The sequence below is a fragment of the Balaenoptera acutorostrata genome, chromosome 5, assembly GCF_949987535.1.
Source record: "Balaenoptera acutorostrata chromosome 5, mBalAcu1.1, whole genome shotgun sequence".
Taxonomy (NCBI): domain Eukaryota; kingdom Metazoa; phylum Chordata; class Mammalia; order Artiodactyla; family Balaenopteridae; genus Balaenoptera; species Balaenoptera acutorostrata.
The window spans coordinates 129,945,746-129,965,058 of record NC_080068.1 but is presented as its reverse complement, the minus strand read 5'-3'; the positions used below and the strand labels follow the sequence as shown (position 1 = coordinate 129,965,058).

Below are 19,313 nucleotides of genomic sequence, written 5' to 3'. Positions count from 1 at the left end.
TGATAAAACTTCTCTTGTAGATTGTGAAATTAAATAAGCATTATCATTGTTGGAGAATTATTATTTCTATGATGTCTTTATTTGGTTTTTGATGTCTAGTTGTGTTCATATTTTCTGATCAGCTAATGCATGTGGTACTGATAACTAAAATAATAGATGATGAATAAGAACAGATTATAAGGTCTTTAAAGATTCAAGGTTTGGTCTTGGTTTACTAATGATAGGTTTCTAAGTAGGGGAAATGGCATGAAAGCAACATTTTAAGTAGATTAACGGTTAGGTTCAACCTTAGATACAAAAGTTACTTGTAATGTGTATCTCTTATCTTTTATATATTAGAAAAAATTTTATAAAACTACAGAAGTTTTGTTACTTTGTATTTCTTTGGAGTGTTTTATCCAAGAGTCCAAATGTTTATAACTCATGTTAAAAATCATTGGAAAACTTCAAATACTGATTAAGGCAGCTCATGTGTGCTTTTGGATGAATTGAGGGTTTTTTTCATTTTATATGATAATATAATAATAATTGTAACTTGTATTTTGAAAATTTTATTGGTTATATATCATAATAATTTCATTACTCAGAAGACAGTAAAAGAAACTATACCAGAATGTGAAAAAATAGAAAGCTAGTAATAAATTTAAACTATTATCTATTATACTAAGCCTTTCATGGATACAATATTTATGTTTTTCTTTTAAGAGAACATCGTGTGGATGACTCAGGACGACAGTGTAAAAATATTAATTTTGAAGAAGGTACTATTAACCTGTTTGACTAAATTACTATAATATTACAAAGTGTGTCTAATGATTCTATCTCTTTGATATTCACTTGAATTTTGTCTCTGAGGACAATACAATGGGTAATTGGGGAAGATCTTCAAAGTTGAAAGTTAGCTAAGTTGATTTTTTTTAAAGGCATGCCTATATCAGTGATTTGGTGTGCACAATTGGTAAGGTTAAAACTATTGCTAAAAATCACTTCATCTTGTTTTCAAAAAGCCAGTATCCTAAAATCCTTGAGATCTTTGGAATGATTTCAGTATTATTGCTACCAAATGTATCTTTCTGTTTCAAGTATTTCTTTATTCACTTAATCATGGGAATAAGTAGGGTTTCTCTTTTGTATATTTATTCTTTTGGTATACTCTACAAATGCACATTTTCATCCTTCAGATCTTTCTCTGACTCATAAATAGATACCCAGTCTGGTAAGTAGGTATATTTTACTAAATAAACCATTATTTAAGTACTCCTAGTTATGTCCTCCTTGGGGATTATCCCCCCATGCAAAAGAATGCAATTTAGTCCTTGCCCTCAAGGAGTTTATAAAGTTTTGGAAAAGGCACTGTTAATTTTACCAAGTTCTTTGATAGACATTTTATTTAATTTTTACAACAAAACTGGTGGAAGGGAAAGTTAAAAGTAGTCGGAGAGCAGAGTGCTGAGGAGCTATAGCAAATTTTGAACAAAGGAGAAGTATGACGATAGTCAGATTGCAAGTGAGGCTAATCCAGATATGTAAAGGCCTGAACTACAGCAGTAACTGAGAATGGAGAAGGGATGAGATATGAGCTTTTGAAGAAAAAAAAAAAGAAGATTCTGACAGATTGGATAGGGAATATTAAGGAATGGAGGGGGTTGTTGAAGATGTCTGCTGAGTTTTGATTCTAAATAATTGAAAGAATGAGAGAAGAGGAATTTAAGAAGGGACACTGGCTGAAAAGATAAGATGATTTCAACTTGGTTCAAGCCAAATATAATGCTACCCTAGAATAACTAAAAAATTCCAGAGGCATCTGTAATTTTGGCAGTAGGGATCAAAGCTAGAGATAGAAATTTGGGAATCATCTAGTGAAAAACACTACAGCAACAAAGAGAGAGTGAGAGAAAGGAGGAAAGGAAGGGGTAGATGAATCAAGTGTGGCAAAATATTGTTGAATCTAGGGCATAGATGGATAAGGATGTGTTTGAAAGTTTTCAAAATTAAAAGAAAGAACAAAAGAAAGAATGAGTGGTGAGGAAGTGCCAGCAGTGGGTATAAGCTACTCTTTTGAAAAGGTGTAAGTTAGGATGCTAACTTAAAGGACCTATCTCTCTACCTCTTTAAGGGTAAAGAGAATGAGCAAGTTAAAGAGGGTGAGGTTGAGGGGCTGAGAGAGGGAAGATACACAAGAAATCTTTCATAAGTTGAAGGGGATAACCATATAGATCCTTGCTTTATTGACTAATATGCTTAGAAAGCACCTGGGAACCTTGTTAAAGTGCAGAGTCTGTTTCAGTAGGCCTGGGGAGGGAGAATCTACATTTATAACAAGCTCCCATGGGAACTGATGCTGCTGGTCTATGAACCACACTTTGAGTAGCAAAGACATACAGCTACATTGTCCAGTGTGGTAGCCACTAGTCACATTTGGCTGTTTAAACTTAATTACAGTTAAGAAATTCTTCATTCTCATTATCTCACTAGCTACACTTTTTTTTTTTTTTTTTTTTTTTTTGGCTGTGTGGCGTGGCTTGCAGGATCTTAGTTCCCTGACCAGGGATTGAACCCGGGCCACATCAGTGAAAGTGCCGAGTCCTAGCCACCGGACCTCCAGGGAACTCCCACACTAGCTACATGTCAAGTGCTTAGTTAATGGGTATATGTGACTAGGAGCCAGCTGTACTGGACAGTAGAGAGAAAGAGCATTTCCATCACGTCAGAGTTCTATTGGACAGCACTGCTCTAACACACAAATGAGAGTTTAAAACGGAGAGATCTGTTTCCTTTCATAAAATTTCTAGGTCCTTCAAAATAATTTTTATAAAACAAAGATCATTTTTAAATTTCAATAAATGTTTAGATAAAACATATCAAGTTCCTATTATTATGGGATAGGATTTAATTTCCAATTACACAGTTTTTTAATCAATATGTAGTGTTTTCTTAAAATTCTTATAATTAGGATACCTAGTCAGTTCCCACAGTTTAGGATGCAACATTTCTGAGTCTCCCCACTAAAGCTAGCACTGGTTGGAGGCTGCAGAAAACTAACCACATATGAAGTAAACTCCAGTCTAACTTGGGGCAATGTTGATATTTGATTCAAAGGAGTAAAGACTGGCTTCTAGGTGGTGATTGAGAATCAGGGAGGTCTATCCAAAATAATTCAAGGCCCACAGGGACCAGAGTCTACCCCAGAAAAGGAACTGGACAAAGGTGTGACTGGTTTTCTTTGTGTGAAAGGGAGGTCATAACCCTATGTCGAGTGTCCAAGGTGCTTAATTGCCCCCAAGTATAGCAGACTATTTTCAAATCTCACTTACTATTGGAGGAAGAACTCCTCCTCAGGTATCCTGAGATACAAAGGCAGGCACTATAATGAAAAAATTACAGACATTTACTGTGTCTTAGGAAAATCACCCCCTGCCCCCACTTCTGCTACACATGCACTTAAAGATAACATACATTCTTGTATTACTTGCCTGGTTTACTCTGAATAAGTGAGTAAATTATAAAGTAGCATGATGGATATGTATACATACATGTATCAATATATGGCTTCACATTTCTCAATTACATCAGATACAGCTTATATTGAGTGTGTTACTTAACTATACAGTTCAAGATAAGTGAATATCTTAACTCATTTGCCTTCCTAATTTATAAAACCACCATCAAATCTTGGTAGTTCTTTGCAAAAAATATAAATGATAACGTAAGGACTTAAAAAAAATTGTGGCTAAAAAATAAGGATATTTACTAATAGTAATTCCACGTACTGTTGAAATTCAAAATATATATCCATTGAGGTGAATCATAGAACTGAGAACTTATTTAATAAACTATTTGAGGTTTTCATGAAATACGTGTAAATTTAAAATTTAGATAAGGTAGAAAAATATCTGCAACTGAAATTTAAAGCAAATTTAGTATTTAGTATGAGATCATTTTATAGAATTCTATGGACATACATTTCTGTTTTTGGTTGGGAGACGCCAAATAGAAAATCTGAGTATTTTCTGTAGGTAACAGAATTGAAGTGTATGTCCTGGGAAGAAAATTCACTTTAATTTTAAATGCCATTTAAAAGTTATTTCTGTTATGTAAATTGTTAACTTTTAAATTGCTTTGAAAGCCTAAAAAAATGATTTTAAATGTTTAGTCATTGAATTTGCTACATATAATTTTTACACTATTTTAGTGTCATAAGAAAAATTAGTTGTGTAGGTAATATAATTTTTCTTCTGTTTACTACAGCAAGTACAGATGAAGTTCAGTTCCCCCAAGGAAATATTGATCAAGTTGCTGTTGTGGCCACCAATGTTCTGTTTTTTGTGATTCTGTTTATCTTTGCCCTTTTTGAAACGTAAGTGTTTTTCTATTTTCATCTAAATCTGATTGTGTGAGTAACCTATATTTCTTAATTCAATATTAATCAGGAATATAGATGTTCTCAAAAACCTTATGTAAGGCGCATTTTTCTTATCATGATGTAAAAAGCATATATAAATTTTTTGCCTTTTAACTTGAATGTAGTTAATTCTCTGCCTGTAATCTTACTGCCTTATCTTCTTTCCTTATAAGGGAGTCTGTTTCACTGGTCTTTCTCCCTTCCCTCTGAGTTTTATGATAAATATACTTATAAAACTTTGTGTATTAATTTAATTTACTTTAAGCTATATAGCTCCCTACATATGTATGTTGGGTTCAGTCTAGAAATTTTAACTCTGTTTAAGCCCTGATCCTGAAAAAACCTAGTATATTACAGAATCTCTGCCTTGTGTAGGCTTTGTTGACCATTAGTTATCATATAGCTTTTTTTTTTTTTAATTGGAGTATAGTTGCTTTACAGTATTGTGTTAGTTTTTGCTGTACAACGAAGTGAATCAGCTATATGTATATATATATACATATATATGGGGCCTCCCTCCCACTTCCCCCACGATTCCACCCACCTAGGTCATCACAGAGCATTGAGCTGAGCTCCCTGTGCTATATACAGCAGGTTCCACTAGCTATCTATTTTACACATGGTAGCGTATATATGTCAATCCTAATCTCCCAATTCATCCCACCCTCCCCTTCCCCACCGTGTCCACATATCCATTCTCTACATCTGCGTTTCTATTCCTACCTTGAAAATAGGTTCATCTGTACCATTTTTCTAGATTCCACATACATGCGTTAATATACGATATTTGTTTTTCTCTTTCTGACTTACTTCACTCTGTATGACAGACTCTAGGTCCATCCACATCTCTACAAATGACCCAATTTTGTTCCTTTTTATGGCTGGGTAATATTCCATTGTATATATATACCACATCTTCTTTATCCTTTCATCTGTTGATGGACATTTAGGTTGTTTCCATGTCCTGGCTATTGTAAATAGTGCTGCAGTGAACACTGGGGTGCATGTGTCTCTTTGAATTATGGTTTTCTCCAGATATATGCCCAGGAGTGGGACTGCAGTGTCATATGGTAGCTCTATTTTTAGTTTCTTAATGAACATCCATACAGTTCTCCATAGTGGCTGTATCAATTTACATTCCCACCAACAGTGCAAGAGGGTTCCCTTTTCTCCACACTCTCTCCAGCATTTATTGTTTGTAGAATTTTTGATGATGGCCATTCTGACCAGTGTGAGATGATACCTCATTGTAGTTTTGATATGTATTTCTCTAATGATGAGTGATGTTGAGCATCTTTTCAAGTGCCTCTTGGCCATCTGTATGTCTTCTTTGGAGAAATGTCTATTTAGATCTTCTGCCCATTTTTTGATTGAGTTGTTTGTTTTTGTTTTTTGATATTGAGCTGCATGAGCTATTTGTATATTTTGGAGATTAATCCCTTGTTGGTTGTCACTTTGTTTGCAAATATTTTCTCCCATTCCATGGGTTGTCTTTTCATTTTGTTTATGGTTTCCTTTGCTGTGCAAAACCTTTTAAGTTTAATTAGGTCTCATTTGTTTATTTTTGTTTTTATTTTCATTACTCTAGGAGGTGGATCCAAAAAGATATTGCTGTGATTTATGTCAGAGAGTGTTCTGTCCATGTTTTCCTCTAAGAATTTTATAGTGTCTGGTCTTATATTTAGGTATTTAATCCATTTTGAGTTTATTTTTGTGTATAGTGTCAGAAAATGTTCTAATTTCATTCTTTTACATGTAGAGGTCCTGTTTACCCAGCACCACTTATTGAAGAGACTGTCTTTTCACCCTTGTATATTCTTGCCTCATTTGTCATAGATTAGGTGACCATAGGTGTGTGGGTTTATCTCTGGGCTTTCTCTCCTGTTGCATTGATCTATATTTCTGTTTTTGTGCCAGTACCATACTGTCTTGATTACTGTTGCTGTGTAGTATAGTCTGTAGTCAGGGAGCCTGATTCCTCCAGCTCCATTTTTCTTTCTCAAGATTGCTTTGGCTATTCGGGGTCTTTTATGTTTCCATACAAATTGTAAAATTTTTTGTTCTAATTCTGTGAAAAATGCCATTGGTAATTTGATAGGGAATGCATTGAATCTGTAGATTGCTTTGGGTAGTATAGTCATTTTTACAATATTGATTCTTCACATCCAAGAACATGGTATATCTCTCCATCTGTTTGTGTCATCTTTGATTTCTTTCATCAGTGTTTTATAGTTTTCTGAGTACAGGTCTTTTGCCTCCTTAGGTAGGTTGATTCCTAGGTATCTTATTCATTTTTGTTGCAATGGTAAATGAGATTGTTTCCTTAATTTCTCTTTCTGATTTTTCATTGTTAGGGTATAGGAATGTAAGAGATTTCTGTGCTTTAATTTTTATCCTGCAACTTTACCAAATTCATTGATTAGCTCTAGTAGTTTTCTGGTGGACTCTTTAGGATTACCTATGTATAGTATCATGTCATCTGCAAACGGTGACAGTTTTACTTCTTCTTTTCCAATTTGGATTGCTTTTATTTCTTTTTCTTCTCTGATTGCCGTGGCTAGGACTTCCAAAACTATGATGAATAATAGTGGTGAGAGTGGACATCCTTGTCTTGTTCCTGATCGTAGAGGAAATGCTTTGTTTTTCACCATTGAGGGTGATGTTTGCTGTGGGTTTGTTGTATGTGACCTTTATTATGTTGAGGTAGGTTCCCTCTATGCCCACTTTCTGGAGAGTTTTTATCATAAATGGGTGTTGAATTTTGTCAAAAGCTTTTTCTGCATCTATTGAGATGATCATATGGTTTTTATTCTTTAATTTGTTAATATGGTGTATCACATTGATTGATTTCATATATTGAAGAATCCTTGCGTCCCTGGGATAAATCCCACTTGATCATGGTATGTGATCCTTTAAATGTGTTGTTGGTTTCTGTTTGCTAGAATTTTGTTTAGGATTTTTGCGTCTATATTCATCAGTGATATTGGTCTGTAATTTTCTTTTTTTGTGATATCTTTGTCTGGTTTTGGTATCAGGGTGATTGTGGCCTTGTAGAACGAGTTTGGGAGTGTTCCTTCCTCTGCAATTTTTTGGAAGAGTTTGAGAAGGATAGGTGTTATCTCTTCTCTAAATGTTTGATAGAATTTGCCTGTGAAGCCATCTGGTCTTGGACTTTTATTTGCTGCAAGCTTTTTAATTACAGTTTGAATTTCATTACTTGTGATTCATCTGTTTATATTTTCTAATTCTTCCTGAATCAGTCTTGGAATGTTGTACCTTTCTATGAATTTGTCCATTTCTTCCAGGTTGTCCATTGTATTGGCATATAGTTGCTTGAAGTAGTCTCTTATGAGCCATTGTATTTCTGCAGTGTCAGTTGTAATTTCTCCTTTTACATTTCTGATGTTACTGATTTGAATACTGTCCCTTTTTTCTTGATGAGTCTGGCTAAAGGTTCATCAATTTTGTTTCTTTTAGTATAAAACTTTTAGTTTTATTGATCTTTGCTATTGTTTTCTTCATTTCTATTTCATTTATTTCTATTCTGATCTTTATGATTTCTTTCTTTCTACTAACTTCGGTGTTTTTTGTTCTTGTTTCTCTAGTTGCTTTAGGTGTAAGTTTAGATTGTTTATTTGAGATTTTTCTTGTTTCCTGAGGTGAGATTGAATTACTATAAACTTCCCTGTTAGAACTGCATTTGCTGCATCCCATAAGTTTTGGGTTGTCATGTTTTCATTGTCATTTGTTTCTATGTATTTTTTTAAATTTCCTCTTTGATTTCTTCAGTGATCTCTTGGTTATTTAGTAGTGTATTGTTTAGCCTCCATGTGTTTGTGTTTTTTACAGTTTTCTTCCTGTAATTGATTTCTAATCACATAGCGTTGTGGTTGGAAAAGATGCTTGATATGATTTCAGTTTTCTTAACTTTTCCAAGGCTGATTTGTGATCCAAGATGTGATCTATCCTGGAGAATGTTCCACGTGCGCTTGAGAAGAAAGTGTATTCTGCCGCTTTTGGGTGGACTGTCCTATAAATATCAATTGAATCTTTCTGGTCTATTGTGTCATTTAAAGCTTGTATTTCCTTATTTATTTTCTGTCTGGATGATCTGTCCATTGGTGTAAGTGGGGTGTTAAAGTCCCCTACTATTATTGCGTTACTGTCGATTTCCCCTTTTATGGCTGTTAGCATTTGCCTTATGTATTGAGGTGCTCCTATGCTGGGTGCATAAATATTTATAATTGTTATATCCTCTTCTTGGATCAATCCATTGATCATTATGTAGTGTCCTTCCTTATCTCTTCTAACAGTCTTTATTTTAAAGTCTATTTTATCTGATATGAGTATTGCTACTCCAGCTTTCTTTTGATTTCCATTTGCATGGCACATCTTTTTCTGTCTCCTCACTTTCAGTCTGTATGTGTCCCTAGGTCTGAAGTGGGTCTCTTTTTTTTTTATTATTTTAATTAATTAATTTATTTTTGGCTGTGTTGGGTCTTTGTTGCTGCGCGTGGGCGTTCTCTAGTTGTGGCTCGTGGGGGCTATTCTTCGTTGTGGTGTGTGGGCTTCTCATTGCGGTGGCTTCTCTTGTTGTGGAGCACGGGCTCTAGGCACGCGGGCCTCAGTAGTTGTGGCACGTGGGCTCAGTAGTTGTGGCTTGCGGGCTCTAGAGTGCAGGTTCAGTAGTTGTGGCTCACGGGCTTAGTTGCTTAGTGGCATGTGGGATCTTCCCAGACCAGGGATCAAACCCCTGTTCCCTGCGTTGGCAGGCAGACTCTTAACCATTGTGCCACCAGGAAAATCCCTGAAGTGGGCCTCTTGTAGACAGCTTATATATGGATCTTGTTTTTGTATCCATTCAGCCAGTCTTTGTCTTTTGGTTGGAGCATTTCATCTATTTACATTCAAGGTAATTATCGATATGTATGCTCCTATTACCATTTTCTTAATTGTTTTGGCTTGTTTTTATGGGTCTTTTTCTTCTCTTGTGTTTCCCTCCTAGAGAAGTTTCTTTAGCATTTGTTGTAGAGCTGGTTTGGTGGTGCTGAATTCTCTTAGCTTTTGCTTGTCTGTAAAGCTTTTGATTTCTCTGTTGAATCTGAATGAGATCCTTGCTGGGTAGAGTAATCTTGGTTGTAAGTTCTTCCCTTTCATCACTTTAAATATATCCTGCCACTCCCTTCTGTCCTCCTGCGCCCTACTTATGTATGTTGGGTTCAGTCTAGAAATTTTAACTCTGTTTAAGCCCTGATCCTGAAGAAAGCTAGTATATTACAAAATCTCTGCCTCGTGTAGGCTTTGTTGACTGTTAGTTACCATATGGCTTTTTAAAAAATATATTTATTTATTTTAAAAAATATTTATTTATTTATTTATTTTGGCTGTGCTGGGTCTTAGTTGCAGCACACGGGATCTTTTTAGATGCAGCATGCGGACTTCTCAGTTGCAACATGTGGAGTCTTAGTTGCAGCATGCGAACTCTTAAAGTTGCAGCATGCAGGCGGTATCTAGTTCCCTAACCAGGGATTGAACCCAGGCCCCCTGTGTTGGGTATGCAGAGTTCTACCCACTGGACCACCAGGAACATCCCTTGTCATATGGCTTTTTAATTTTTAAAATACCTTTCCATTATATTATTAAAATAGTATATTCTTGTAAATATTCCAAACACTACAACTGTATTTCCACATCCACTTCTTTCCCTGGAGGTAACCACTGCTAATACTTCAGTGTGTGTTGTTTTGAAACATTTTTTTCTATACAGCTGTAAGTATTAAGGGGTGTGTGTGTGTGTGTGTGTGTCCTTTAAACCAACAAGAATATGTGATATTATCATTTGACAACTTGGTTTCTTCACTTTTCGATATCTTGTAACATTTTTATGCCAGTACATTTTATGCCAGATATACTTGATTTTTTTTTTTTTAATTATTGAGATACATGGAATTTTTAGCTCATCTGATTTTGGGGGTATTTATTTTATTATGGTAAATATACATAACATAAACTTAATATTTTAACTTCTTTTTTCAATTTAAAGGATATAATTTATTCTCTTGTATATTTATTTCCCATTTTTGAACCATGTTCTTGGACATGTATTAAACTTGTAGTCTGCTATGATTCTTAGAGCTTTTCTGCCATATTTTCTTTTGTTTTTATTGAGGCCAGATTTGTATATAATAATGTATTTGTTTCAGGTGTACCATTTTAATTACTTTTAATTGCACAATTCAGTGGCATTAAATACATTCACAGTGTTGTGCAACCATCACCACCACCCGTTTCCAGAACCTTTTTATCATCCCAAACAGAAGTGCTACACCCATTTATCACTAAGTCCCATTCCCTCTCACCCAGCCCCTGGTTTCCTCTATTCTCCTTTCTTTCTTTATGAATTTGACTACTTTAGGTACTTCATATGAGTGGAATCATGCATCCTTTGTCATTTTTTGTCTTGTATGTTTCACTTGGCATGATGTTTTCAAGGTTCATCCATGTTGTAGCATGTGTCAGAATTTTATACCTTTTTATGGCTGAATAATATTCCACTGTATTTATATTCCAATTTTGTTTATCCATTCATCTGTCAGTGGAAATTTGGGTTATTTCCATCTTTTGGCTATTGTAAATAATGCTACTATGAACATTAGTGTACAAGTATCTGAGTCCCTGCTTTCAGTTCTTTTGGGTATATACCAGGAAGTGGATCATATGATAATTCTATGTTTCACTTATTGAGAAACGAGTGAACTATTTTCCAAAGCAGCTCATCTGATTTTAAAATTAAAAATGGTGATTTTTTTTAAAAGAATGAATATTTGGAATATTTTAAAATTCCTTTTTGTAACCAGTTAACAGAAGGAGACAGAAAGTAGGAAAAGAAGCTTGGCAAGGAAGGAGACAGATAGTCATATAAAGGAAGAGCAGCATTCGGAGGTAGGGAGAAAAATATGTACATTCAAAAATAGGTATGAAAGAGACAGAGGAAGAGAAAAAAAAAATCCCAGAAGTTTCTAATAACTTAATCATAGTAAGTTAATAACTTAATCATAGTAACATTATTTCATTGAAAAGAGACCAGTTTAAATCAAAATACAACCATGATTTTTTAATTATATTAGAATGGTAGGAATTATGGTTGGTTTGTTTCCTTTTCCTGTTTTTCAAACTTTTTGCAATGTTGGACATGTTACTTATATAATTACAGTAAATATTAAAAAATAAAAATGCAAACAGCCAAACTTAGTAGCTTGTGCATGTTACAACAAAATGTCCTTAAAATGTTTTAAAATTTTTGTTTATGTAGATCTGGTGTCATTGTTAAAAGGGATGCAGATTCTTGAATGTGTTGGTATCACTATTAAATCTTACTATTTCAACTTTAAGTAACAATGCCTATGATTGAAATAAAATAAGAATAATTTCTTTTTTATTTTTCTTAGCATTGTTACTCCATTAACAATGGATATGTATGCCTGGACCAGAGAACAAGCTGTGTTATACGATGGCATAATACTTGCTGCTCTTGGAGTTGAGGCAGTTATTATTTTCATGGGGATAAAATTACTTTCCAAAAAGTAGGTTATTTGTCTTTGGTTTTATTTCAAATCTTTTTTTGTTTTAAAGTGAAACATGAAATAGAGCTAATGATGTAAATGAATATATTAGTAAAATAATATAAAGCTTTTCTGTCATTATGTATGAGTTTTAGTCCTTGAATGTTTGCAAACAGATTTAAAATTTATTAAGGGAGCATATTTCTATACCATGTAGTATGTTCTTTGGTAAAGCAAGATATTTTACAAAGTGAATAATTGTCTTCTAATGTATCTTTTGTATATTATGTTTTATTTAAAGTATTTCTATAAGCGTATTTCATAAAACATTGTTCTGCTGTGAAAGGTTAATGGTTAAGTCTGGAAAATTCTGGTTAAAATCACCAAACTTCTTTACTCTAAAATTTCTAAATCTTCAGTATATATACTATATCACCTTCGTGACAGGAGTACGTAGCATTTCTCAAAGTTAATTGTAACTTTGATCACAGAACACTTTTTTAAAGAAGCATTTTGTAAAAGTATAACTGTAAAGAACACACTAAGGAAAATACTTGTATAAAATTAAGTTCATTCATATAGTCTGGAGTGGGACATTAGTTGATGAATTCAGACAGTTCTAACGATTTAATTATTCCTAAAATATTTTAACAATACTTAAGAACTTTAATAAAGTTCTAAAATCAATTAACAAGTATTGAGTCAGTGTGTAGGGTTAGGTGTTATCGGGAATACTACGAAGATTCCTATCCTTATAGAGCCAAGTAGAGGGGCCAAGATACAGATACAGACATAGACATAGATTCATATTCAAAGTTAAATAATAGTACATGCATTACATCTTGCTACAGAAGTAGAGTGGTCCTGCTGATAGGCATTCTTACAGATTATCCAATTTCATGTCCTTCAAAGAGCTTGTGTTCTACTGGGAGGAAAACTAATAAACACAAATGTGAAATCAGGTCATGGGAAGTACTATGAAGAATAGAGCAGAGGAAGAGAATAAAAAGTAGCAAGGCAGGGTTGGGAGAGAGGGGATGTGTTGTTCTGATTGGCTGCTCAAGGAGGGCAGCTCAAACGGAAGTTACATCCAAGCAGAGACCTCAGTGAAGTCAGAGAACAGCCATGCAGTGGCCTGGAACTCTCTTGCCCCAGAAGACTGAGCTTCGTACATTTAAGGAACAAGCAGGAAGGCCATTTTGGCCAGAGCAGAATGAGAGAAATGGCAAATGGGAGAAGATCAGGTTGGAAAGATGTGAAGCCTTGTAGGTATTCTGAGGGTAATGGGAAGTGTTGGGTTTGTTTGTTCTGTTTTAGTAATCTTTGATCTTGTTTGTATATTTCATTTTAAAAATTAATTAATTAATTAATTAATCCGTTCATTCTTGGCTGCGTTGGGTCCTCGTCGCTGCGTGTGGGCTCTCTCCAGTTGCAGCGAGTGTGGGCCACTCCTTGCCGTGGTGTGCAGGCCTCTCATTGCAGTGGCCTCTCCCGTTGCGGAGCATGGGCTCCGGGCGCGTGGGCTTCAGTAGTTGTGGCATGCAGGCTCAGCAGTTGTGGCTCGCGGGCTCAGCTGCTCCACAGCATGTGGGATCCTCCCGGACCAGGGATCGAACCCGCGTCCCCTGCATTGGCAGGTGGATTCCCAACCACTGTGCCTCCAGGGAAGTCCCTGTATATTTCATTTTTTATTATGGAAAATTTCAAACATATGCAAAGGTATAGAGAGAATCATGTACTGAATGTTTAATATCTATTACCCAGCTTCAACAATTATAACCTTGGACAATCTTGATTCATCTATACCTCCACCTATTCCACACTGCCTATCCCCTACACCTGGATTATTTTGAATCTGATGTTAGACATCATTTCATGTCTTCCATAAATATTTCATTAACTCTAAAAGTTAATGATGACAGCATTATCACATCTAAAAAAATTAACAGTGATTTCTAAGTATCATCAAATATCCAGGGAGTATTCAAATTTTCTCCACTGTCTCAAATTTTTTAAAAAATTTGTTTTGTTTTATATTGTTTTATTTCACAGCTTACTCACTTGACTCAGGCTCTTACGTTTCTTAAGTCTCTTTTAATCTATAAGTTTCTTTTCCATCTCTTCCATCTCTCTCTTTTTCTCCCTTACAAATTGAAGCAACCAAGATGTTTGCCCTATAGTTTCCCACATTTTGGATCTTGCTGAATAAATCCCTGTGGTGTCTTTGTTTTTTAATATTTTCCTATGTTTACTATATTTCTTGAAAATTGGTACTTAGATCTAGAAGCTTGATGAGATTTGAGTTCAGTTTTTTTGGCAAGAATGTTTTATAGGTGGTGGTATGTGCTTACATCAGGAGAAATGTAAAGTTTTGTTTATCTCTTTTTATGATGTAAGTGGCCATTGACCATTCCTTAGATCCATTAATTTATTAATAGATCAGTGCAAAATGCTGGTATTTTAATTCTATCATTCCTTTATTTATTTGCTGGAACACTTTATATAAAGGGAACTTTTCCATCACTACCTATTTGGTTATCCTGAGGTACAGTTTTTGTAGGAGAGACAGGGTGATCCTTTCCTTTTATTAACTGATTTTTAAAATAATGAGTGGGTTCCCTAACATCCTCTAAAAATGACCAAGAGTATTTTATTTTAATATAGTATGAATTTATAAATAACATTTTTATGTGTTTCAAGCCATTGTCATTACTGTTCTTTTTGGTGTTCATGTTGTCATATTTTTAGCCAGCTTCCTCAAATTGGCCCTGGGTCCTTTTTTTTGGCGGGGGGGGGGGCACCCACGCTGTGAGGTCTGCAGGATCTTAGTTCCCCGACCAGGGATCGAACCCGTGCCCCCTGCAGTAGAAGCTCACAGCCCTAACCACTGGACCTCCAGGGAATTCCCTCTGAGTCCTTCTAATCATGACCGAGTAGTCACTGGTAATTTCTGTTCTTTCTGGTATGATAAGATGTCCAGGCTCATCTTATATATTTTCTGCCCCAGACCTGACATCAGCCAGTTTTCAGAGGAGTCCTGGTTCCTTTTAGTGGGAAGTTATATTTTGCATTCATTTTAATTAGTATATCACTAAAAGTATCAAGATATTATTTTATTTATAGTTTTAAAAATTCTAAAAGTAATGAAACTATGTTGTAATACAATGTTTCATTTTTTAATTACAGTTTCTGTCCTTTAACAGGGTTGGCGAGCGTGCTATTCTACTGGGAGGACTCATTGTTGTATGGGTTGGCTTCTTTATCTTGTTACCTTGGGGACATCAGTTTCCCAAAATACAGTGGGAAGGTATAGCTATACATAATTCTATAATGTTAGCCCCTGTTATTCATTTAAATTAACAAGTAATACACTGTACTGATTTTGTTCTTACAGATTTACATAATAATTCAATCCCTAATACCACATTTGGAGAAATAATTATTACTCTTTGGAAGATTCCAAGAGAAGATCACAATGAAGGACCAACTGGTTGCCCAGTTGAACAAGCCTGGTGCCTCTACACCCCCATGATCCATCTGGCCCAGTTCCTCACATCAGCTGTGCTAATTGGAATAGGCTATCCATCCTGCAATGTTATGTCATATACATTATATTCAAAAATTCTGGGGCCAAAACCTCAGGTGAGTCAGCTAGCATGACACTGCAATTGCGTGAGGTATACTTGTAAGCAGTCTTGTTTTTTGCTACCATTCTGTATTTTTTTTGTTTTGTTTTTGGCTGTGTTGGGTCTTTGTTGCGTGGGCTTTCTCTAGTTGCTGCGAGCGGGGGCTACTCTTCGTTGCAGTGTGTGGGCTTCTCACTGGGTGGCTTCTCTTGTTGTGGAGCAAGGGCTCTAGGTGCACAGGCTCAGTAGTTGCGGTGCACGGGCTTAGTTGCTCCGCGGCACGTGGGATCTTCCGGGACCAGGGCTCGAACCTGTGTCCCCTGCATTGGCAGGCGGATTCTTAACCACTGTGCCACCAGGGAAGTCCCTGTAATCTGCTTTTTTAAAGAAATATAACAATACGCTGTAAATATTCTCCCATGACATTTAATTTTCTTTTAGGGAATTATTTTTAATGGAGACATATTCCATCTTATGTATGTACCATCATTTATTCAGTCATTTTCCTATTATACATTTACTTATTTCCAGGTTTTACTTGTGACTTTTCTTTTTAGTAGCAGTTATTTAAATGGCAACAAAATGAAAATAGTATCTTCCTCTTTATAAAAATTAAATTGATAGTTTTACATTTTCAAGGTAGAAATTAGTGTTTCTCTATTGAAATAAAGCAAAGAGAAAAAAATTTTTAACATCAGTGTTTTAAAGCTATAATAATAGGTAAAACATTTTGGTAATTTCTAGGTTTTTTAATCTATAAAGTTATATTTTCACATTTTCAAAGTCAAGAATAAAAGCATACTAATTACAAAAACAATACATGATGGTTATAACAAAATTCAAGTAATTTGAAATGTGTATAGCAGAAAAGGAAGGCTCTCCATACCTCCATTACACTAAAGTCAACCACTGTTTACTTCATTTGTACACTTCACGATATTTTTTATGCCTTTTCAAACATATCCACCCTCATGCCTTTTTAAAAAAAGATAAAATGAATTATATCTCATGTATATGAACCTTTTTTACATCTTGGATTTTTTTTCCCCTTAACATACCATGGCCTTCTTTCCATGTCAATGCGTATAGAGATGTTATTCTTGTTATAAGATCTTATTCTGTGTAAGACCATATTCTTTTAAGCAACTGTTTAGCATTCCATTTATTAAATGTACCATAGTTTATTTACTTAATCCACACTTGACAGACAGGTTATTTACAATTGGAGGATATTCAAAATAATGCTGCATTGCACATTCTTGGGTATATCGTATGGGCTATAGTTTTGGATACAGTAGTTGGAGCAGTGACATTGTGGTATAGTGGAAATTAATACAGTGGAGTCAGCCAAACAGGGCTTCATATCTCTTGGATAAGTTACTTGAATTTTCTGAGCTTTAGCTTCCAAATTTGTTAAGTGGGCACAATACCAATCATAGAAATTTGTGAACGTTGGAAACAATATATGTAAAGCACCTGACACAGTGTCTGGAAAATAGCAAGTACAGAATAAATGGTAGCCTTAAAAAGTAAATTTATGAATCATTTCAGCAGACAGTGTTTGTTCTTTTACACTTTTATTTTCCTAAACAGTATATCAAATAAGTTTATTGCTCATTATTTGCTGTATTTATAGAGAGGTAGTTTATATTTAATTTAAAAATAACAGATGGAGGAAGTGATTCTCGTGTTTGTCATAGTTTGGTAATATTAGCATCATCCTTGCTTTTCAAATAACTACACCTGAGTTATCAGTCTGCTTCTCCCCCAACAGGGTGTGTACATGGGCTGGTTAACAGCGTCTGGAAGTGCAGCACGGATTCTTGGACCCGTCTTCATCAGCCAAGTGTACGCTGCCTGGGGTCCACGATGGGCTTTCAGCCTTGTGTGTGGAATGGTGGTGCTCACCATCACACTTCTGGGTGTGGTTTACAGAAGACTCATTGCTTTTTCTGTAAGGCATGGAAGGATTCAAGAATAACCTAGCTAAGACTGTGGTGGAAAGTACCTGCTGTGTGGAACTTTCTCTTTTAAGGCTCTGCTAGACGATTGCTAAGAGTCAGTTTCCTAAAGTCAGGTTGCAGATATTGCATATGTTGAATAACAAGAACATATATTGAATAAAATAGGGAATTCTATGTGTAATTATGAATAGCAAGATAATATAAAAATTCTGGATCATAGTTTCCTTATCTCAAAAAAGAAATAGTCTTCATATGACATTTTTTGCGGGGTGGCATAAAGTCATGAGTGAATAGACAGTGGTCTATAAATGTGAAGTTATACTCTTAAGTCAAACTGCAGAGGCGTCATTAAAATAACAAGAGAATATCTATGCAGTGAAATCATAAGGAGAGTTCTGTATGAATTACCTGTAATAGAATGAAATTATAGAAATTGTTTACCTAAATAGAGGTACTTTTATTCACAGCTATCTCCTTTTTATTTATTAAAAAATGCATTTTCTGTTATAAAGTTTTCCTTATGAAATAAAATCATGACTGTTAAATTTTATACTTACCATGCCTGCCATCCTCCCTTAGCTTCTATAAGTCATGATTTTTAATACTACACTTTCCGTCTTATTTTAGTTCAGGATCTTACTAATTAACCCCTAAGTTAATGGATGTGTATGAATAATGCTCATATTTGAGCAATAAGAGGATTAAGAGATTAAGATGGATTCCGCTACCTGTAATACAGATAACTACTTTTTTCTTTCAAGTCCTAATAAATAATTCACTTTAGAAACATAAGCCAGATATGTGTTATTGTATACATATACTGAACAGCAAACTGTTAAAATTATTGGCATTTTCTAATTCCCTTAAATTCTAGAGAAAAACTATTACCTTATTTATTTTTTCTCTCTCAGTAGTGGTATGGAAGAGCCAACGGTTTTCAATCTGTGTCTGCATAGCTACTCAGAACTGCAGAATTTTAAATTTGGATAGGCCCCGACAGCCCCAATATAGGCAGGCTAATAAATCTGAGGTAAAATAGCTGTAATCTAACAGTTTACCGAGTTTACTAGAAATTGGCTAAATCACGCTATGTATACTTTACTACCTCACATAAGTTGAATGCTGCTAAAAGGGACTAGTACAGAACTATGTATACGGATAATCAGTATTACGCAAAAATATTTCTAAATACTTTTCCAAATGTTTCCTTCTCTAAGTTATAAATATTTTCAAATCTAAGAGTAAACACTATAATTTGCACTTTATATTGTTTATTGTACTTTTTTTGGGGGGGTGGCTTGAATAACAAAAATTTATTTTTCATAGTTCTGGAAGCTAGAAAGCTTGAGATCAAGGTGTCAGCAGGGTTGGTTTTTTCTGAGGCCTCTCCTTGGTTTGTAGATGGTTACCTTTTCCCTTTGTCATTTGTTTTTTTCCAGCTTTATCAAGATATAATTGACATATAACATTGTATACGTTTAAGGTGTACAACATATTGATTTGATACTTATATATTGCAAAATGATTACCACATAGCATTAGCTAACACCTCCATCATATCACATAATTACTGTTTCCTTTTTCGTGGTGAGAACATTTAAGATCTACTCTCTTAGCAACTTTTAAGTATATAATACAGTGTTATTAACTATAATCACCATGCTGTACAATAGATCCCTAGAACTTATTCATCTTATAACAGGAAGTTTGTACTCTTTGACCAACATCTCCCCATTTCCTTCACGGCCTAGCCCCTGGC

The 19,313-nt window shown here is 34.8% G+C and overlaps 1 protein-coding gene across 2 annotated transcripts in view; it reads left to right on the top strand.

Annotated features, from left to right (window-relative positions):
• MFSD8 (major facilitator superfamily domain containing 8) overlaps nt 1–18,104 on the top strand; it is a 48,593-nt gene extending 30,489 nt beyond the window's left edge. For both annotated transcript variants that reach the window (XM_007172371.2, XM_057547227.1), the window contains 6 exons: nt 706–761; nt 4,249–4,357; nt 11,851–11,985; nt 15,168–15,271; nt 15,359–15,606; nt 17,365–18,104. In XM_007172371.2, coding sequence (XP_007172433.1) covers nt 706–761; nt 4,249–4,357; nt 11,851–11,985; nt 15,168–15,271; nt 15,359–15,606; nt 17,365–17,571 — 859 coding nt within the window. In that variant the 3' untranslated portion in view covers nt 17,572–18,104. The remainder of the gene's footprint in view (nt 1–705; nt 762–4,248; nt 4,358–11,850; nt 11,986–15,167; nt 15,272–15,358; nt 15,607–17,364) is intronic.
• The last annotated feature ends 1,209 nt before the right edge of the window (nt 18,105–19,313 follow it).